Raw genomic sequence first — 23,179 nt, forward strand, 5'->3', positions numbered from 1 at the left:
ACTGCAGGGAACGATGACCCCCAGGCACCCTGTTTACACAGTACAACACAAGCAGTGGTGACCTGACTGAATTAGAAGCCCTGAGACCGCTTAGTCAGGAGTAAGGAATTCATAGAGTAAGGTAAGCGTCACCTGCTTGGCATAGCCACGAGATAAGAAGCCCAGATTCCTAACTCGTAGACATCATGAGCAAAGCCTGGTGTTTCCTACCGGAGTCAGCTGGATTTTAAACCCAGTCTCTGCATTGCTGTGAATGAGATCAGGATCTGGCCCAGAATACAGGGAATAAAAAAAATGAAAGGGGAATAAAAAAAAAAAAAAAAGAAAAAGAAAAGAGGGAGTTGCACAAATGACATAATCTAAATATTCTGCTATGTGAACATGGAGGTTATTCCTTTGTTCTGCCTCAGCTTACACTACCCTATCATCATCCCTAACATTAAGTATGAAAGAATAAATAAAATGCACATTTACTTTTTGACACTTACTCAAGCCTAAAACATAAGGTCTTTCATCATCTTTTTTAATGGTAGCAACACAAATGACTGTCAGAACATCTGCATATTTACAGCTTTTGCCACTTGCTATAGACTTTGCTGTGAAACAAAACTGAACCTTGCAACCCCTCAAGCTTGCACACTTGGGTTGACAAATTCCAGGAGATATTTTCTGACAGGGAGTGAAGCAATTCTGTTTTATATCATGCTGGAAGTATTAGGAATATGGCTTCTCAGGTGTTTTTCTGACAAGTTTAGTTTTCATTCCATTTAAAACTCATGAAAAGAATAGGCAAACAGGAAGCAGAGGATAATACATAGATGAGAGACAATAAATAGATAATAAAAGTGAAAATTCCCAACACTGTTTAAAAAGTGTTTAATTTGGTGTCTGCTTTTAAAAAAAAGAGCAAAGATTTCAGARAAGATGAGGATGGCCCTTTCCCGATTTTGTTTAAAGAACCATTACCTCAGAGCTGGAAGAAACTGTGCTATTTCTGTGTCAAAAAGTTAATGCCAAAAAGTCCTTTTCTGTCTGATGCTCAGAGCACTGTGTTTTGATCCCTTAACCTTCCTTCCCAAGCTGCCCCGCAGCTCAGAAATGCCTGCTGAAGAATCCAACTGGATGTGCCAATAACAAAAAACACAAATTGGAGCTGGATTAGGAAATCTGTCTCTGCATTCTGCCCCTCCCATGGTCTCCCTTCTGCGTGATTTTATGCCAATGTGGAGGGTAAGGGTTACAGAGGAAGAAAGACTCTGTAATAGTAATGGCACTGCTATGAGACAGAAATACTGATGAAATTCTCCAGAAGGTCCAGGATGGGTCTGTTCTCCTGGACAACAAGGATGCTATTGAGTCAGCAGCTGAAAAGCCAGGTGTCCTGCCTTTCAGAGCCTGTACACTGCTTGTGTGACCAGCACAGGTAAGAGCAGACAAGCCCCAACTCCACTCTCGGTTATGCACATGCACCCACAGGAAAAGAGGTAGGGTTACATGGGCATGACCCAGGCCAGGGCCTGTCTCCAGTCACAGCAGACATATGTGAGCCCCTTAGATCCTGTGAAAAATCCTAATATACCTGTYAGAGCCTTAAATAGCATCAATCAGCTGAACTCCCTGCACTTCAATGGCAGCGTTAGGCTGATGGATGCTTGCTGTGGACTTGGCGCTAACAGGTGAATTCTGAGCTCAGTTCACAACTTCACAACTACGGGAGAATTTACATGTTGCTTCTCTTTGATTTTTGGTGTATGTTCCACAGTTTTTGCCCAGCTTTTGCAGAAAAAAAACAAGAGCACCGAGGAGTTGGTGTCTCAACTAGAAGCTAAAACAGGCCTGGCCACAGGCCATGGCAGACACACCTGTATCTGCAATGCTACAAGCCGGACAACAGCTGTGCTGAAGGGCAGAGGTGGCGAGAGATAAGGGCTGAGATGAAGAAGGGGTAATCCGTCAGCCACACTGGAGGGTCCTACTACTCCCATCACCTGCAATACAAACAAAGCACATCACCACAACTGACTTACAGTTTCATCCATGCCATATCCTCCAACATGATGTGAAATGGAGGGCCTTTCTTTGAACACCAGGTTGGGGTGGCTCTAGAAGAACCAACCCTCCTGGTGGACCTTGCAGGAGCCAGGGCCATTTAGGAGAAGGAGTTCTAGCAGGCAAAGGGAAGGAAGGAGAGGAGAACAGCAAGGATGGGCAGAGTGCACAGGTAATCTGGTACATTTATAAATGTACCCAGTACCAGCCCTGAATGACCAGCACTGGACTGGTGGAACATTTAGAGTTGGAGGATATGTCATGTAACAACTGTAACAAATAAGCGTATGTCATCAAAGCAAAAAGACTGCATTGAAACTGGACATCTTTTCCCTTCTCTTACTGATCTACTGGAAAACCAACGTCCTAAGCCTGACCTAAGCCAGATTTTGTACAATGTTCAGATTCCTCTCAAGCTTAGTCTGTTCTTAGGGACTCAGAGTGTGATTCATCTCACCTGACTCCAAATATCTAAAATGCAGTCATCTGCATGTGAGCTGGTTGTTTGGAATCCCCTGAACAATCAGCACATGAAAATAACACTTCTAGGGGAGAATTATTTGATCTGGTTTGGATGTTTCCCTCAGGAGGAAATTATATCACAGCCCTGCATCTGCCTGTTTCTCTCCATGATGACTAGACCCACCTAGATGATGGTAACAAGCAGAGACTGCATAGCAGACCCCTAAACTTAGGCAAGTTGAATGCACTCTGTTTCTCCAAATTCAGCCTGGGAAGAAGGGCAGTAATGTTTTCTTCCAGAGAGCCAAAGGATAAATGGGAGGATGTACAGCCCTTTGTGTTATGTAGATATTTCCTCACCTTCCCAGCTGTTCTCTTTTTGGGCTTCAAGCTGCAGCTGGTCTACACATGAATATCAGCATAGAGTCAGGGGCTTTCCCACAGCTCACAGTGGCCACAGTTTTGGCAGCTAAAGATAAAACACAACTTACTATTAAGAGTACATTTCTTTCTGGTAGCTCTCCCTGGATGCTCCCAGCCAGCTGAAGGTAAGCACCATGACTGCACTTCAGAGCTTTTCGCTTTTTTTTTGTGCACTCTGGCTGATTCTCAGTACAGGCCCTTTGGAGTACTCGGTGGTATGATTCACTCCCAAACTGCAAGGCCACTCTAAACCTGTGTTTCAGCTTACTATGTGTAACAACCAACCTTACATAGTTTGAGAACCCAGATTTGCAGTGCATCCTTACAGCCACTTCTACTTAAATAAGAAAGAAGTCTCATGAACTCTGGCAGCGTGGAGCCTCTCTGCCCTTGCAGCTGAGTCCTGTACAGGCTTGAAGGACAGAAGGCTGACAAATACCAATACTGCACCTGAATTGATAATCATTGTTTTCTAGAACTGCTCAGAGCAACGGTGAACTTTACAGGTTTGCTATTACTGCTAAAAAAAAAAAAAAGTTCCAACATTTGCATTCTAAAAATAAAAGATTATTAAATCCAATACAATGAAAATGCCCTTTTTATTTGTATTTTTTCCAGATAGAATGTAAGCATGTACATTCCTACAAATGGCTGTAGTTGCACTGATTTCAAACTGAGGGTTTGCCCCCAGTGTACCAGCTGTAGAAACACTACAGTCCACCACTGAATGACCAGACAGGTGAAGCAGGCTTGATCTGTATCATCTCTCCAATGCAACATACTTATGGGCATAAATTCTGCTAAGAGAGGAATCTGAACATTGTACACTGCAAACCTGCACTAGATCAAGCCAGGGACATTGGAAACAGTGGGGTAAATACACCCATATAAACCCTTCTAACTAGTCCGCACCTGATGGCCTCTGACAGAGCCATCAGGTTCCTTCCCCACTGGAGATGGTAGGTATCCCCAGTGCCACCCTCGCCCCACCTCTACCAGGTGTGTGCAGTCTCCACCACCCCACTCTCCAACTTGCAGCCCTCAACTCTCAGCTCAATGAGGCAAAGGTGGATCTTCAAAGTGGTGCGTGGGAAGCAACGGAAATAAATCGCTTGACCACRGCCACTGGTCGCTGTATCTCCCCATGCACCACTTCAAAAATGAACCTTGCTATCTCTAGTGTCACTTGCGAAGTCCCCTTGTGAGGGGTAAAGGGGACAGGTAAAATGACAGGAATGGGAATGAACTGTCATCTTCAGTCCAGAGAAGTCAACAGCAGACTGAGGTTTAGCAAAGTTTCACAGGGTTGCCGCTTGGCTACTCACCAGATTGACACACACATTGATCAGAGACCTAAGGTGAGGCAGGAAGGATATGATAGGCTGCCTCTGAAGTGTCAAACAAACCCCTTCAATCAAACTGCTGGCAGGCTCCCACTCAACCTGGCGCCTGGAATACAACAGTAGGTGCCGTTAGCCAGTGGCCTCCTGCCCCCCACCAGACACTCGCAAACACGGCGACTGACATACAGTGATGCCCACAAAGGAAACGTTTCAGACAGCAATGACGTCCAAGATGAGCACGAAGTGCATCACAGAAAAAGGATATTACCCAGGCAGCTCAGAAAAGCACGGAGCACATTGGGCACTCGAGAGACCAAAAACATAGCAGAGGTGTTCCTGCTCCTCTGTATTAGGGACACAAAAACTCTCATAATAGCAAGGGCAGGTGGGCTACGTTTCGCTGCCTGACTCCTTCCCTCTGATAGACAGTAAATTGAAGGGAGCCACCAGACAGTTGTCTCAGGCCTGCCTGTCTGGGAACAAGCTGTTTGCTGTGCCACACTCCTGATAGAGAGCAATTCCTTAGTCTTTTCCAGCTTGCAGATGTTCTCATCCATTTAGCCTGAAGAGAGCAAACTCTTCATCTGTGACCATCCTCTGCAAGCTACTTTGCAGTTTAGTCTACTCTGCCAGAGTGATTCCCAGATGAAACCTGCCCTGAATTTAAACTGGCCAAGGAGCACGCAGTCTTTACCTCCCTTGCCCCAGGTAGGAGAGCTGATTCACTCCCTACCGGCACCAAAGCCCTTCAATCCAGGTTGTTCTCTTCTCTGATACTTTTGTTTATGCTGAACAGCCTTTACGGCTTGCGACAAGTGCTGAATTGAGTCCCTCCTAACCATAAGCAGACACAACATAGGTAACATCAAAGTGGTTCCGAACCTTCATCTCAGGGGACTGACTCTTCAGAGGTAGCAGAGGTCTCAAGCCAACGTCTGACTTTACACTAATCAGGAGAGAAGGACCTGGCCAGTATAACTTATTAGAGAGCTCAAGGCTTAATGATACACTTAGTCAAGCTCTTTAGAAGACTTCTTAGAGGCACAAGGAGGATCAAGTGTTCACTACATAAGTTCTTATGCATGGAAACACACATCTCATCTTTCAACATCTGCTGTTGCCAAACCTACTCCAGAATACCACGTACTTGCTCTTAGGCATACACCACTCCAATCTGACATTGGTTTTGGGGCTGGGCAGTCACAGGCAGCATGTAAGGTACTAATCTGAGTACCTTAATGGGCTGCTGCTGGGGTCTGCCACCCAGCCCAGTCTCTAATAAACATCTTGGCCCAATCATGTTTGAAGCTGGTTGCAGCATTTGGATCAGTGGCTCTGCTGTCTCCGTCACCAGGTGTACAGAAGAGCTGTTTTAGCAAGGTAGAGGTAGAGGCACAGCTACAAAGAGGATATGAAGGGAATTCAAATTTATGAACATTCATCCAACTTACACAAAGAGGAAAGATCTTCAGGAACTGGAAGAACCCTGAGCTGCCCTTTTGAGGCCAAGACAAAGAAAGAATGAGCAAGAAGCAGACAAGACATGGCAAAGAATCAAACCAGTAAGAAGGGAAAGCATCAAAATTTCCCTTTCTAAATTCCCCTACCAGGACAGGAGTTTATTAAAGGAGATTGTTAGTCAAAACGAATGCAGTAGGCAGGCATGCCAGAAAGAAGAGGTCATCTCCCTGTTATTTGCTCCATCCTAGTTGGGTACATATGTTCCCACTGGGACCTAAAGTTCTATGCCTAAGTCCCAAATTCTGATATTCTCCAACATCACCTTGCTTCTCAGCTCAGACTATCAACAAAGTGACTGGAGCTTTTAGAGTGAGAGCATTTATCCATGAAGGTGACCAAGTCCAACAACTCTTTTTGCTCAGATCACTGGAAAGTCAGCAGCACTGGGAAATTTTACTCTACTGAGGCCAGACTTGTATCACTGCCTCCAAAGCGGAACTGCTCCATATTGAATACTTCTTGCAGTTACCAAGGCTTGTATCACAACACTACTGTATGATGCACTAGGCTTTCACCAACCACTGACTAGATGCAATTGCTACAGCTTTGCTCCCTTTATGAAAAGGCATTCCACTACTACTACATATTTTCAGACCATTCTTATATTGCAGAGGAAATAACACTATTTTCATAAGAAGCTATTCCAGAAATACTATAGTTTAACTTTCCATTAAAAAACAAAATTAATCTCCTCAACTCACAACCAAAAAAAAATAAAGAGGGGAAAGACATGGTATAAATCTAGACTTATTTGGGAGAAGAATGAAATTTCTGCAAGTTCTCAATTACCATGCATTTCTTCTCTTGCGACCACCAGAAGACACCACAATGAAAAATGTCAACACAAATGTACACTAACATTAAAAAAAAATTGTTAATTTTCTCATACGCTCTAAAGATTCAGTACAACATAACGGTTTCAGTAAAATGACATACCCATATTTCAAGGCTTGCAACATCAGAAATGGACCCCAGAGGTTTCCATTATACCTGCTCACCTCAAAGTAGGCATCTTGTGAATTTTATTGAACATACGATCCAATCTCTTTAAGATGAGGATAAGGGCAGGTCTCACCGCCTCAGCTGTCCAGTCAGTGATGGGCAGCATCTCCATGATGTAGCGCCGGAGACCTCGGCTTTCCATTGTCTGCGTGTCATAAGGTGCCAGCTTCAGAAGGGAATGGGCGATTTCTGCCAACCTAAAACCAGGGTTTGTTAAAAAGGCAATTTAATACTGTGCAATTTGCTCTTCTCCACACATGCCAATCAACTAATGGGTAAATCATCATGAGCTTAGTAACAGAAGAACGCAAGAGTAAAATATTTTGCTACTTAAATCCTCAGGCTCCACAGCTACACTTCTGGGCCTGTTCTTTTGCTAGGATTACTGTTCATATTTATATCCACATGAATCATCTAAAGAATATATCAGCCTGTTAATTTTTGTGTTGATATTAAATGCATCAAAAGAGTCACCGATTTGCGTTGCTAAGAACAAAGTACCTGAGCTATTAAGTAAGATTACAACATTGCCAACACCCGTGAAACACAGTCATCATCTATATGTCAACTGATGAGTAATTGTTTTTGGTTTCACGCATATTTTTCAGAGCCACCAGTTTAAGAGGTTTCACTGTGCAATTTGCAGGTGTTAAATTTTAAAAATAATATGCCATCCCACAAGTTTACACAGCATGTACTATGTATGATGACTTATCCATGAAGTTTCAATTTGTTTTTCCTAACACCTCTAGAGACTGCGTTGCTGTTGCTCCTTTTAACCCTCCCAGATAGTCTTGCGAATGGCATTTTCTATATTGACTGTGAAATACCATGGCAACATTTAACTTATACTTGCAGTTTGACAAATAGCTACTTGTAGATTTGATGTAGACAAAGACAGGTAATCTAGGCACATCACATCTACTAATAAAATGGATAGAAACTTGTATATCCCTGAATCCTCAGTAGGATTTGTACTTTGTAGTGGACAATTACGGAATAATCTTATTCATATTGTGAGTGCTTTTTCTGAAATGTCTTCACTTAACAGAACATATATTCATCCTCTTTAAAATCTGTCTAGCAATATCAAGGGCAGTGAGTTCCTCAGGTTAATGAAAAGTGGTATAAAAGTGTTTCATTATTCAGTATTTCTTAATTTTTACAACTATATTGTCCTACTGTGGAATATGTCTGCTTTCTTAATTACTAAAAATTTAAATTATCATACAATTATGCTTCTTTCTGGCAATACAATATCAGTAGTATATAATGCTATAAGAAAACTTAATTATGCATTATAATGTGCGAGATCCATCTCATCAAACCTGGGATGTCAATCTTCTAGCACTTTTCATGCACAAATAAGCAACCTAGGAAATTCTTCCTAAACTCTTCCTAAAATACTGGGATAAACTGCCCATTGGATGTGCATCTCTGTTCACTGAATGCAAAAAGATTTTTATGATTTGTTTAGACTACACATTTTACTTTTAAATGGCTAAAAATAGGTGAGAGGAATCCCATTTGAAGTGTATAATGTATTACCTTGTTTTCTGAAGTCTCTGAATTGGCCTGTCAATCTGTTAAAACTACTCTGTACTTAGAAAAAGGTATTTCCTACAAAGGCTACATCTTGTCAGTCATTTCACTGATACTTTTGAAATGAGTTCATGTAGCAATCAGAATGATGTTTCATTTTAATTAGTACTAACTACGATAAAGCAATCGTGGTTCCAACCACAATAAAACAGTCATTTCCAGCACTTTCCATGAAACAAAAGAGAACTGGAACACAACTCATTATCTTCTGCCAGTCAAACCCTTAGTTTTACTGCTGTGAAACAACTTCTGCCTTGAAAAGAATGCAGAAACAGTTACCAGCTACTACTATGTGCTGTGACTCTGTTTTACTGGAATCTGCTCACAAGGAAACCTCTTTCCAGAAATATACCAGTAACATCTTCTGTACATCTGTATTTAAGTTTTCTTAAGAGAGGGACACAAACTTGGTTAAAAATAATTAAGCTCACTAACTCCAAAATGTAAACACACACAAAAATATAGCTCCCCCATTCCTGTGAACAGCAAATACTTCCAGGGAGCACACAGAGCATTCTTATGTTGCATGCAAATATAAGACCAGGATAGTAATGTATTAAAGGGGATGGGGGGGGCAGGGAACAGTCCCTTACTTTGTGGCACTAAATAATACAAGTTCAGCCATTTGACATACATTCCTGTCTCCCAATGAAATCATCAAAAAACTATATTAAACTAAGGACCTACTCTGTCCTGAGAGTCTCATCTTTGCTTTCTAATATAAAATTTAAGACCTCGTCTCAGACTCCTGTTGCTAAGAGTCATGGAGCTTGTAATGCAGCCAAGCAGATGTATTTCTGAGGCTTGTGTCTCTGGGTAAAAATATCAAGGTGGCACTGAGAAAGCATCAATGTCCATCAAATTTTCAACTAGTTTGTTTGTAGCCAAGCACTATATAAAAATGATATGCATGTGTGGTAATAGACATCTCTTGTTTCAAATTACCCTCTAAATTATTCAACATTTGCCAGGGAGGAGAAAAACAAAATTCAGCGCATGTGGAAGCAGCTCATCAATCAAAAAACTTCTCTAAACTCCCCAAGGAATTTGGATCATTTGTTAAACAAGATCTAAATTAACATCAAACACAATTTGGTGTTCTACATAGATAGCCTGAATCCAAAGACCTCAAATTGTGACAGAATCCGCCTGATAAGGGGCTTTGTCGTTTTTCTGCAGAGTGCCAGAGCATATGTATAAAAGGTAGAGGAGCCTTCTGGGTTTTTTTTTTCTGGTCCAGGGGGCAGGAACAGAGCAGGTTCAGTGCACTGCTAACCTGTCACTCTTCAGCTTCACCTTCCTTCACAGGGCATACCCAGGGAAATAGCACAGAGCTTCAATAGAGGAATAACTGGCAGCCAGAACAGCCCCGTGGGCTTCAGGGCATAACAAATTACTATTAAGGTAGTTTTGATTACCTTTGGGGCCAAGACCAGTGCCAGATAGCCTACAATATCTTTGCTATTTTTCCTATTTACTTTAATACTCGGCTGAGCACTGTTTGGCTTAAGGCTGTAAAGAAATGCCCTGTTGATATTTAGCTGCTCTGAATTTAAAGAATGATCTTGAAGTATTTTACTATGTCTCCTAAAAGTACTGAGACAGCTGGCTCCCCTGCCCCACCATACAGATAACCCTGAGACTGCCTCATATTAGCCCCAGTTTTCCTTGTGACAAGTGACAGTCAGTACAGTGCTAACTGTGACTTCCTCAGAGAGTAACTGCACTGTTAAAACACACCAGCAGCATGAGGGGAACAACAAATTCACCCTATAGTCAAGCCCCCCGAAGATATCTCTGCCTACTCCAACACACACCAACTCAAATTTCTCTTACCGATTTTTTAACTTCAAAGCTTGAAGGGAAAACTTGTGAGAGTCGCACAAGATTTTACCTCAGAAAATCTTAAAGAGCTTAGAAAACTCGAGAAAACATACACTTCAAAATTTTACTTCAGAGTTTAGAAGGTTCTTCAGTTTTCACTGAGACACTTCCTACCATGAAACAAATTGTGCTGCACCTCAGTAAAAGACTTGTGCACCTGCTGTATCACACAGTGAGGTGATRGTCCTGCAAACTGCTCCTTCTCCATCCTCTATGGTATTTCAGGTGCTAATGCAGCACAGTGCAGAGGTTGCTCTCCTCCTCCCCCAGCTTGCTGGAGGCCAAGTCTGGTGCACGAAGTCACGGGAAAGGAGAAAGGCTGCGTTCAGCCAGCCAGGCAGCTTTCACATCCCTTCCCCTGCAGAGGCAGCCTAACTGCACTGCTCCTCACTCTGTCTTATTCTGATGCATCAGACATGTCCTCCTCAGGGCTATTTCACCCACTGGAACTGGGAGCCTGAATGAGACTACTTGGGCACATGAAACCTTCCTTACACACAAACGGCGTAAGATAGAATCTAAGGAACATCCAAAACAAGTTCTGTGCGGTTCTGCCATGTAACATGTAACTCTACATTACCAAAAAGTGATCCAGTCTGCCTTTAAGAAAAATTACAACTGAAAGAAAGGTAAATAAGCTAGCAAAAGCAGAAAGTCTGTGGAATACCTCATGTGGGACTTCACATCCAGCAACTCCAGAGAAGTCACTCTGGGTTCCCCAGCCAGGTTCTGTAAAATCTTCAGCCTTGGGCCACAGTGTTTGTAGAACTCCGTGCAGATATTCAGCAGTGACTCCCGGGGTCTCCTGAACTCCTCTCTGGCAATTCGCTCATCCAGCTCCTCTCGGGGAAGACCCTGGCCCTCCTCCAGCAAGTGAAGGTTTTCTCTAGAGGATATAAAGTAAGAAAAGGGAGGAAATGTCATATACAGTAGATGAACAGGGGCAGAGTATAACAACCTCTCCAGCTTGCTGTTTTGTAACAGGTGCTTTTCCCTGCAACTGAAGACAGTTGCATCTGTGGTAAAGGAAAAGTGGGAATTTATCCCCTACAAAGTCCTGTTAAGAATAATGTCTATATGAATTACCCTTTGCTACCTTCCTCTGAAGCTATGCAGCCTGTCACAGCAGCAGTGGGTGGGACCCAGTGAACCTGGAAACTGCTAAGCAGCAGATCATGACATGCTAAGGAAGACTGGGTAAAGATATTACTGTACCTGATAAAGTGTAGTTTGGCTCCCTGTTCTGGATACCTGGGAAAACAGAAATAGTGCAGTTGTAAACAGCAACTTAGGAATGGCTATGCTGTGCCTTTCTGAAAGAGAATGACACTATTCTAGCCTGGGGGTATAGTCCCCATGAGCAGGATGGTATCTCATATTGCTGGAACAGATACTACATGTAATTAGTGATCTCACTGAACAGCATTTGCTTCTCAGTGGGCAGTAAACAACAGATTGCTGTAGTTTTGAACAATCAGGATATTCAAGTCACACAGTTTCAAGACTCTCTAAACTGCCAGTTAGCAGGTACATATTAACTGCTTTCCAAAATCAGCAGACAAGAAATATAAAACACTATACTTATACTCCCTTATACGTTTTTTTTTTTTTTTTTTTTTTTTTTAGATTGAGCAATCTTGCAATGGAAGTAAGCAGCACATATCCACTTCTAGCCTTGGCATGTAGTAATTTATCTGCTTCTCAGATCCTGGCCTGAAAAAGCAAGCTGTGACTTTATTCACTCTAATTGATGGATGCACCCCTGAGACTTTAAGACTGGATGAATTAATCTGAAATAGTAACAGACTGATTCCAGGAGTAACCAACCCAGATGTGTGCACTATACACCTGTAACTTGACATACTAGTCCTTCAATGATCCATGTAGCAAAGTGATTTCTATCCCTCTTGAATATAAAGAAAGGGAACAGCTTAGAAAGCATGTCTTGCCAAAAACATATTCCTCATTTGCAGTCCTAAGCAGCCCATGGTATTTTACTGGCCTGTTGGCTGTACACAGACTTACTTATGAGTTGTTTTCTAACAAAGAGAATTCAAGTAGGAATCTTCTGCTCTGGAAGCAACAGCTACTCCAGTTCCTGCTAGGAGAACTTCCTCTCTGGATCAGCACAAGCACTCAGATTTTAAGTGCAGTAAGGTGTAGCCTGTACAGCAAGGCCTCTGAGGAGAGTAACCAGTGCTGCACAGAAAATCATCTCAAATCTCAAAGGCTTTTGGTTGGTTTGTATGAGAAGGTTTCTTAAGCCCTTGCTCTGTAACTGGATAAATTGTCTAGTGGCCTTGACCTCACAGTAGCCCAATCTGAAAGGCCGCACTGGCCAAGGAGCAGCATTACAGTCTGCTKACCCCACCTCCTATCTTATTTCCTTCTCCTGAGTGTAGTTCGTTTGTTGGCTTTTTAAACATAGGGCAAAAATATTCCCTGTCATTCTTCTCTTTCTGTCAAATGCTCTGCATTCTTCTGCTTTGCTATCTGTAATTGCAAAAAGAAGCTAGACCAATGCTGAGGAAAAGATGATAGAGAAGAGAATAAAAGAAAAGAAGACTAGAGGAGGTGCCAATCTCCACCAACACACAGCACTGAGCTCTCACTGCTGTTCAGTTTCTTGGAACAAGGCCAGAAGGAACAGACCCTTCTGCTACCCAAACGGGTTCTGCTCAGTGACCTCTTCAACAATGGACTGAGAAGGAAGCAAAACAGGAAACTGAGGGACAGGGTTGCTTTGTCAGTGTACTTCCAGAGGTCAAAAAGGGAAACAAAGAAGAAACAAAGACATCTAGGATGTGTGTCCTCCATTTTGATATCCTGATCTTCAGTTTAGTCACATGTTTTTAAACTGGAAACTCTAGAAATGGGGATATTGGTTACCAACAGAAATTCACTCCTGGGCTATGCTTTTTAATCTGCTTTTTTTCTCTTATAGACACTGCCAGTATTTAGCGCACTTCCTTGGGCAACTGAGGAAGTGCTCTAAGCATTCTGAGCAATGAGACATTACTCAAAAAAGCTTGTAAGAAAAATGAGAAAGAAAGAAAAACTACCTGGTGTTCACACCTGCTGACATAGCGTGGTTAGCTGTTGTGGTCCCTTTATGGCCTTGGTCACACCTGCTCATCTGTGGGGCTGTCATAGGCCTGCCAAAGGAAAGGTGAATAACACACTAAAAACTGAATCCAACAACTGCACTGAAATACTGCTTGAGAACTGGTGAAATCTGGCACTATTTTTACCATGTCTAAAACTCAGCCATTATATAAGGTAAGTTACATACTGTGACTCCCCATCATGTGGCTCCCGTGCGTTCTTTCTCCCCAGACTGATCACTAAATGAGGCTGAGGCCTTCGGTACTTAGGAGTTACCTGGTGAGAACTTCTACACTGTACAGGAGAGCTTGCAAAGAGGTAGCAAGTGCAGCCATAGCTGCAATCTCCTCACGAGCTGCTGTCACAGTCTCCACTTGAGAGGTTTGTCGCTTCAGTTTCTGCAAGTAACAGGGAACTAGTGCTTCTAAGACCATCAGCATCTGGAGGCTGGAACATAACAAATATTCGCTCAGCTTTATTCCATCAATCCTGAAATTCACTTCAGGTGGAAGCTTAAGTTTCTATCTGAAGACCCCCAGACCTCTCATTGGCCTAGGATTTCCTAGTTTCTCACGAGGTAAGCAGTCTTGGGCCTAAAAAACTCTTTGATAAGGGACATCAGGAGGAAAATTAGCTGATGCACAAAACAATAATAATAAAAACATTCTGAACCTGGATATCTTCTGAATGTCATCCATTTGTACACACAGTTTACCTCCCCTCAGTCAGTGATTTTCTGTTCTTTCCAGCTGGCTATTTCTCCTCTCCAATTTCACTGCCTCAGTGACTGCAGAAACCCTTAGAACGTAGTGTGATCCCCACCTCACTCACTATTATAGAAATATAGCCTATGCTCTGCTGCTCAGGCCACCATCCAGCTTAGTTCTTTAGCGAGCGGTTGGCAGCAGTTGGAGTCAGTGTCCTAGGACTGCAGACCAAGGCTTGGGAATACTGCCATGGCTTAGGCTCACAGAGAAATTCAGTCCTTGGAATGCCCTTATACTTTGCCTCTATTTGCCGTCTTCCTTCCTCACATGATATGCAACTCTTATGTCTTTCCTGAGTATGCACAAACCAAGAAACAGAGTAGCACCTTCTGAATGATTCAGGAGCATAGGCCACCACTGTCACACAGAGCTTGATAGCTTCACTGATTGAAAAGGTTAAGTCTTCATTCCCATAGCAGAAGTCTGAGGAGAGAAAAAAACTGTGAGAAAACTATCCCACGAATATACTGACTATGAAAGGAGCTAACACATTCCTTTCTTCGCCTCCTTTTCAGTCGCTTGTTTCTCACGTTAACAATTTCAAAAGGCTCTTGATTTTTGAAAAATATCTATCTATAAAAAAGGAACGCCTGCTGCACTCCCACTTTCACCCTGCCATCTAAGAACTCAGAATGCGAGAAACAATTCTCAGCAGGACAAATCACTGCTGAGCACAAGGCCTACAACTGCTACTAGAGTCCTGTTTCAAATGTCACCCATCACAAGAAAAAAATCTTAAACTCACATGTGACAAGAACACATGAGCTTAAGGACAATCTTTATGTTTCCTTCTGTTTTTTAATTCCCACCATCAGATGCTTTACATAATTCTGATTTTCACAGGGAAAATTGCAGGCACACAACTCTTCATTTACAGTGTCATCTTCAACACATACTTAGGAATTTTCAAAGATGCCTCTGAATACCCAAAGAGAAGATAAAGCTTTACATAGATGTTTACTACAATCTACAAAGAGGAAGAAATATCTTCTCTTTCTGTACCATTATTATAACATTGTTGTACAGACTCACAGTTCATCAAAATCAGCATTATTTAAGGAAAGTACCAATTTGGAAATAAATCAAAGATCCTTATAAATATCAGCAAAAATTACTCCTCTACAAATCACAAAACAGCTGAATTCCTAAATACTTCATTACACAGATTACTACCAAGAGATATAGTGTCCTGGATACATCATAGAGCCCTATATATTCTGCTTTGTAATAAATTGACTCCCCTCACAGAGCTAAGCACTGTCAAATCTCTCAGTGGCATCCATCATTTACTAGTCATAGTCTGCCCACAGGAGAGGATCTTTTGTCCTCTGCCCACACAGAGCAAGGGAGAGAAAGACGCTGATCTTGTCAGCATGATAACAGTTTATTAGGGATCTTTATTTTTCACCCACATATGATGAAATTCAAAATGCCAGGAGCTAGTCTCAGGCTAGCGGGTTCAATGCAGAAGTAGCAGTTCTGGAACAAAATAAATGAATAATTCCCATCCTGCAGAAAATATCTAAGAGAGAGTGGCAATAAAGCTAACCTTAAAAGCTATATGAAGCATAAGAAATAGGTATTGCTGCACTCTGGGAGCCCTGAACAAATCATGCTGGATCAAATACATGCTGGGTCAATAAATAACAAACAAGAATCACTTAATAAAGAGTTCTTGGCTGTTACCTAATGATTTGAGAGGCTTTTCTGCTTTCACCAGCTCTAAGATGTCCAAAATGTCTGGAGTATCTCCCTCCAGAGATTGCAGCAGGTCAAACAGGCACTGAGCTGACACTCCTTTGTTGGATCCATTGTTTGCAGCATCCTGTTTCAATGACATGCATTTGTGGTTGGTTTTCCGAGGGCCTTGTGCATCCCAGGAATCTTTATTTGGAGATTCTGGAGATGTGCGCAACTCTCTTATATGTGTGTGTGTATATATAAATATATGTGTGTGTGTGTGGATACATATATAGTCATAGTCATATATGGAAATATATATATGACTACACACACACGCACTATGTGTGTATATATACATATGTATATGGATATACATATACACACACATACACTATATCCCCATATACAGTATATGTATATATATCCACAGACACAAACACGTATTTATAGCAAAGAGCTCACCTAGACATCAGAAATTCACTAATTTACTGCTATCAAATAATAAGCTTTACCTGACTCAGCAGATTGATGCTACAGTGGAAATACATTCTGAAAACTGCACACTTTACTTCCCAGAAAAAGCAGATCTTTGTTGCTTTACTCCTGTGAAGGAGTAGGTTATATGTGCTCATAATTTGATGTGGCAGTCCCCCTTTAAATTAAAATTGCATTGACTTGTAAAGTCATCAATGGATATTTAAAAACATGGCTAATTCAGTCTTAGAGTTCATATGCAGTAAAACTTGGCAATAAGCTTTCTTTTCTTATTGTTCTTATTGTTAGATTCTAGAAAAGGATTTGCCATATGCTTAAAGTGCTACAAATCATTGCTGTCCTTTTATAACTTACTTGTACACAGAAATTTAAAGTGAGACCATGTTTACCAGTGGACCATTATCTCAGCAACTTGCCCTACAGTGACCATTGTCAGATGATTCAGGAGGTAAAATAAAGCATAAATCAACTGGCAAACAAAAGCCTGCAACAGTAAGTTCAGGAAAGGGTTCTGGCAGCCCTGAGGGCAGTAAGTGCATGATCAGTAAGAACTGTGCTTGTTGCTCCACTGTTTACTCTCTCTGAACTCTGACGGGGGGCTGACTGCCTACAGACTTCCCATACAGAGCCCAAGCAATGGCTTTTACTCACGGGGAACTCCAGGAGAGGGGCCACACTTGCAAACAGCTGCAGAATAAAAGGCTTGCGATGCAGAATGTAGAACTGGCGGCACGCAAACTCAATTGCTTGGCGTAACTGTGGGTTGCTTTCATAGTCAGCATATACCTAAGGAAATAAAAAAGGACATGGAAGTACTCCTCTAGTGGAAGGCTCTCCATCTCCTCAGCCTAGGAAGAATCACAGCCTTGTCATTTCCAACATTTCCTTTTTCTTTTCTTTTTTTCTTTTTTTTAAAGAGATGGAGACTTGACCATGATTCCAGGCTGTGTTTTAGGCCAAGGCTACACACGGAAAAAGGGCTTTCTTGTATCAAGCTTGAACTGTCCTTGTCACAGCTTTGGTTCATTATTTTTTATCCTCTATATCAGAGGTAGATACTTCCCTTCTCCTTTCTAGAAGCACTTTGCATGTTTGATGCCACACAGTGCTTTCTCCATCAATCTGCACCTTTTTCAGTTGATCAAATCCCAGCTCTTTCCGCTCTTTCTCATGTGTCATGTTTTTTAGATATACCTCCACGTCCTAGTCTTGCACTCCCTACAGGTAACTGATGTCTTTAAAGAAGTGCAGTGCCTACAACTGGACAGTCAGCACTCTGAGTTGGGAGCACTGCTGATTACAGCAGAATTATTCCATGTGCCTTTCACAAGATATAATTCTGTACAGTCACCCCAGAATAGCATTTCACACTTTTTTTTCCCTCCCGTATCAAGGCAATTGATTCATGTTCAGCTTCAGATCTATATCAACTCCCATATACTTCACCGTAGAAGTGCTATTTTATCAGCTAATTTTCCTTCCAGATTTGTGCGCTTGATTGTTCCTAAATAAGAACCTACATTTGTCCAACCTGATCAACTTTGTTGATTTGTTTTTCCTTTTTTCAGACTGCATCTCCAGTTTGTCAAGACAAGTTTGAACTCCTGGTCTACACTCCAACATGCTAGCAGTTCCTCCCACCTTTAAGATATTTTAAGGTTTTCAGAGCAGCATTTCTTCCAGAAAGGCCACTAAATCATGCAGACAAGGTGTTCTCAAAGATGTGGGATCTGTTTCTCAGAGTAACATAAACAGTATAATTAGTAGGAACAACTTCACCATGCTTTCTTCTTTTGTCCATTTCAGTTGCCTGTCTGTACTTCTCTGCAGTACAAATCTTTAGTAGGTTTGGGGTGGGAGGCAGCAGGCAGGCAGAATGGAAGGATTTTCTTGGTATTTGCTGGCAATAGGTAATGCTGAAATTTTGTTAGTGTAAATTTAACATTACAGCACAGAGTTCTTGAAGGTTTCTAAAATATTATCAGTGTGTGAGATCTCTGCAAAGATGCACTCACTTTCCAGCAGTCTAATAGGCCAAAGAGACTAGTATGTCACTAGTATAATTACAAGCATCTAGCATGCTTACTAAGCCACCCAGTCAACACGGCGTGTTACACTTGCAATATCGTATAAACATAAGAGAGGGGCACTAATTAACAGGATATGCATTTCACCAATGAAATCAGAAGAATCTGCTACACAAAGACCCCTGTCGGGACACATGTATGGATACACCAGGAATTAAGCTATTCACAGCTAGGGTATGTTTTAAACTCAGAAGTGGTAGAAGAACTTATTCGTGATGACCACAAATAAACGAGCTGGTCTTGGGTGGCTGGAATGATATATGAGGCTCTGGAAAAAACAAACGGGGTCAGCTACACTTTAGTTGTCTTTTGGAATTACTCTTTTGCCTCCCACAAGTGCTATTTTATTAATTTGATAGTTGACAATAACAGGTAATGGGGAAAAAAAGAAAAGAATTGCAGAAGGTATCTTCTCTCAGTATGGAAAGTAAAAAGAGAGGGAGAGTCCTTCACAGGACTGAAAAGCTCCTGACAAGTATTTCATATGAAGTTACTTTATTTCAAATGTCTTGTTTCTGATGAATAAACCTAAGCCTCAGGCCTGGATCCAATTCACTTGCCTAACCATGCAGAGTAGAGTTTCCAGTTTCTATAGAGTTTATATAGTGAAGTTTGTGTAGATACCAGAATTTATCACTAGTCTTAACTACTGAGCACTGTTAACTATGTTAAAACAAATATACATAGGAATGTCATGATCATTTTTTCTTTACAGAAATAAGTTTTCTCTGTATTTACATGATAACGTTAAGTCTCTATTTAAATACCATTGACAAGCCCTGCAGAAATAATCTTTTTGTCTAAAAGAGAATGATATTGATGTTTTTTATTTTAGGTATCTGTTAGGTACCAAAGTCTGTAACTTCACTGGGACTCAGGAAAATGGCTCACCTGCAACATGCTGGGAAGGACCCACTGGTATCCACTGAGGGAGAAGAGGTGGTTAAAGTGCACAGCTGTGTTGATGACTGTGGCAGCATACTGCCTCAACAAGGCACTATCCTCAGGGTGCAGGATCAGAGCACCATTGAAGACGTTCAAGAACAACATGATCTCATCCCCCCAGGGGAACTCGCTGGGCATGCCAAGGAACATCTCCTCCAGCAGCTTAATCCACAGGCTTTTCTGAAGAGTATCAAGACCAAAGAGCTCTTTCCCAGCTGTGAAGGAGAAGGCAACCACTATCAACCCTGCCCACCACAGCCAGCCTCACAACACACTCAGAGGCCGAAAGTCGCCATGGAGATTCCTCCCACAACACTGACTTTTGTTTTGCCTTCTGAAATGAATTCACTCATCCTGCATGTCCACAAGTGCCTACTGGAGTTGGCCAACCTTGTTTAAAAGCAACAGGCTTGAAGCCCAAGAGCGATGACTATCACTCAGCTCATTTAATCTGCTCCCCACTGGTTGGAAATTCTCATTCTCTTACAAATGAAAGCCAATCTGAGCTTGCACATACAACCAAAAGTTCATCATCTGCATCACACAGCTTGGACAGTTGTACAGATTCACGCTGTACTTTTATCCTTCAAATGTCCCAATACTGCAAGACACTGATGCATAGTTACAGTAATGCTTTGGAAAGTAAGTGACTTCAGGGCCTGTTACATAACTCGTCAATGCTTACCACTCAGCAAGAAACACAGCTTCTAGCACAGCAGTCTGTTTAATACCCAGATCCAACTGGGACTCCTAGCTGATTTTCAAGGTAAAGTTTCTAAAAGGAGGGCTGTCTCTATATCCTTACCACAGAATTTGCCCACATCTTCATTGCAGGTCCACTACTTGTACAAAGTGGTCAGTAAAGGGCTCTGAGCTGTCCTTTTCAGCTGTAGTTATGCTGTAGGATCCCAGAAACTTTCCCTGAACCAGACTGCAGGTGCTTGGGTTTGGAACACTGGCCCACAAACAGGATGCTAGGAATTGTGGAGAGTGCTGATAACTGGAGCTCTGAGCCACAGTTTAGAGAAATCAATACAAAGACTCTCATTACAGGAAAAAATAAGGTTAGATGAAACCTCTAAAGTTTATGTAATCCAGTTCTCTGGTTCAGGCAAGGCGAACTTCAAAGCTATATGAGGTAGGCCTTGTTTGGCTGAGTTGTGAAAATGTCTGTGGATGGAGATTCCACCATTTCTCTGTGTTCCTGTTCCAGTGCTTAACTGCTTGTACTGTGAAAAATGTTTTCTGTATACTCAATTGTAAATTCTCTTGCTGCAGCTTGGGCCTGTTGCCTCTTCTCCTTTTTTTCCTGTGTATTTCTTAGAAGAGTCTGGCTCTGTCCTCTCCAAAATATCCCTTTAATGGAATTCTGCAGTTAGATCCCTACCCCAAGCCCTGTCTTCTCCAAATGAAATAAGTCCAAGTCCTTTCACCTCTCCTCATATAAGTCCTCCAGCCCTTTAACCAGCTTTGTGATTCTCCACTGGACTCTCCTCAGTTTGTCAACAACTCTCATGCTCTGGTGATACCAAAGCAGGACACAGTATTCCAGCTCTAGCATCATACACAATTTTAATACATAATTATAAAAAACTCTGGCTTGGATGCAAAGAAAGCAGCCTGGCGTGCAGACCTCTAACACAGCATAGCCTTTACTGCTGTCATGCTTACGTGCCAGTATCTGTGTATCATTTTCTTTAGGAAGAGGTTTTTTGTCAGCCTTCAGTAATGCTACAAACAAGCCCATATGTTACTAAAGCAAATGAAGGGAGTCACAGAAACCTTCTCAGCCCAGTACAACCACCAGGGAAAGCTAGCAAAAAGACCATACCTTGGGGGTCACTAAAGAGTGAGAACTCGGCATCAATGGCACTTCGGGGGAAGGAAGGCAAGCGGAGGAGGTCTTCCTGGAGCATAGATACATGAGACTGCTTGTGGGCAGTAGGGATTTTCTGTGTCAGTGATATGAGGAACAACACCCGCCCCACCTCTTCTAGCTTGCGGGTGAATACCTGTGAGGGAAAAAGAGACAAGGAGCAGAATCCATCTGGTTAAAAAGCTCTTCAGAAAATTATATATGCTTTTTGAAGTTAGCATAGTCCTTCCACAGCTTTCTCTGATGGGCAGGATGCTGCAGTATAGCCAAGATGCTAAACACATCACAGGGACTGATGCTACACCTTTTGCTAGAGTTGACTGACCTCTGTTTTTCAGCTTAGCTCAAAGGTGGGCTGTGTTTGTAAAGTTTTAACAATACTTCAGTCAAGTCTTATGGAGGGTCYCGAATGGCTGTTAAACACTTTGTAGACTACGTGGTCTTTTGCAGATCAATGTAAGCTTTGCCTATGTAAGCCCCAAGCTGGTCAAAGGCAAACTAACTCCAAACTGAAAGCCATACAATTGTGTTGCTCTCTGTAAGATCTCAGACAATAGTCAACATCTGGTTGAAATGGTTACGTACCTTTTGGGTCAAGGCTAGGCTGCATCTAACGACAGCAACTGTATATACAATTGCAAAAGTTAGTCATAAAACGTAAAAAGCCCTGTTGACTTCAGATGATCTGTTCTGGTTTACACCAGCTGGGAAACCTAGTCACACTGCACCAGCCTCCTTTAAAACTTCTGACTGGTAGGACTAGTCAGACAGCAGCTACTCTATTTAGGTGCTGAGAGTAACTGTAAGGCAGAGTGATGCTCAGGAGGAGAAGTARCTGTCTTTAAGAACAGTTCTGAGTCAGGTCTTAGCTACTGGGCTGAGGCCAAAACTTGGAACATGTGGCTTAACATGTGACAAAGCTCAGCTTCCCATGTCCTTGAGTTGCTATGACCTTGCTCTGAAATGCAATCAGCTTAGAATTGGGTGCTCACTCAACAATAAAGAAAGCACTTTTCTATGGATTGCTGCTTTGTGGGCAGACTCCACCATACTGTTTTCATTGCTGAAGCTGAATGTTGTCCAACACCTTTCTGCATGACTACAGAGAGGCTAGCAGATGCTTGATTCAAATTGTACCTTAGAAATATTTTGGCCTCTAAGTCATCTAAATAGAAGAATGAAGAATGTAAAATGATACCCTGAAAAATCTGGACAGGCCATTTAAATCTTTTTGGGTGATGTGGGACATATCAAACCCAGATTTGATTTGTGGGACACATCTCCTACACCCACAACGAGAATAATCTTTGGTAGAGAAGTAGCCAAAATGATCCTAAGTCATTTCAGTTTTTCATAGATTTTCTACTGACAGATGCAACATGTAAGATATTTCTCTAGTCTGTAGTATACGCATATAAGACAGCATTAACTATGTTTGCCATTATTTTAGCTGTTAGTCCCACTAAACCAGCTTTACAGCTGCTTTTTACAACCATTCCTGATGATAATTTCCTGTCCCTGCACTCAAGTTGCCAGGGACACAACTACAGTAGCTGTTTTTTGGCTAGAATAATAAAGTTGTTAATACTGAACTCAATATAACCACATTCCCCTCCATYTTTATTCCCTACTTAGTGTCATCCTTTCCAAATACACCTAGAGCAACTTTTCCCTAAACGCTGAGTCCTGAGCTRCTGAGACAATCCTGCCTTTGTGGAAAAACAGAGCAGGTGGCTTTCTGCAGATGGAGTGAGCTCAATACCATCATCTTTCTAGAGAAATGGTACCCTGAGGGGTTTGCAGCACATTAAAGGCACTGCCCTGCTGCTTTAGTTAGAGTTTAGCTCCCATAAGAGAACTCCCGAGAGATGCTCAGCACTATCAGGACCAGACAGGCTATCACATCATGAGGCTGAAGGATATGGAGGACAGAAT

The 23,179-nt window shown here is 42.0% G+C and overlaps 1 protein-coding gene across 3 annotated transcripts in view; it reads right to left on the reverse strand.

Annotated features, from left to right (window-relative positions):
- Window positions 1–23,179, reverse strand: part of UNC80 (unc-80 subunit of NALCN channel complex) — a 135,137-nt gene that overhangs the window by 18,814 nt on the left and 93,144 nt on the right. For all 3 annotated transcript variants that reach the window (XM_085299332.1, XM_085299330.1, XM_085299331.1), the window contains exons 43-54: window positions 21,200–21,380; window positions 19,315–19,583; window positions 16,988–17,122; window positions 15,845–15,983; window positions 14,485–14,581; window positions 13,668–13,838; window positions 13,349–13,441; window positions 11,502–11,537; window positions 10,954–11,172; window positions 6,797–6,997; window positions 4,260–4,383; window positions 1,863–1,988 (exon numbers count right to left, since the gene is read on the reverse strand). In XM_085299332.1, coding sequence (XP_085155458.1) covers window positions 1,863–1,988; window positions 4,260–4,383; window positions 6,797–6,997; window positions 10,954–11,172; window positions 11,502–11,537; window positions 13,349–13,441; window positions 13,668–13,838; window positions 14,485–14,581; window positions 15,845–15,983; window positions 16,988–17,122; window positions 19,315–19,583; window positions 21,200–21,380 — 1,791 coding nt within the window. The remainder of the gene's footprint in view (window positions 1–1,862; window positions 1,989–4,259; window positions 4,384–6,796; window positions 6,998–10,953; window positions 11,173–11,501; window positions 11,538–13,348; window positions 13,442–13,667; window positions 13,839–14,484; window positions 14,582–15,844; window positions 15,984–16,987; window positions 17,123–19,314; window positions 19,584–21,199; window positions 21,381–23,179) is intronic.

This window comes from Rhea americana, unplaced genomic scaffold (genome assembly GCF_003343005.1).
Source record: "Rhea americana isolate MKP2758 unplaced genomic scaffold, rheAme1 scaffold_15, whole genome shotgun sequence".
Lineage (NCBI taxonomy): Eukaryota > Metazoa > Chordata > Aves > Rheiformes > Rheidae > Rhea > Rhea americana.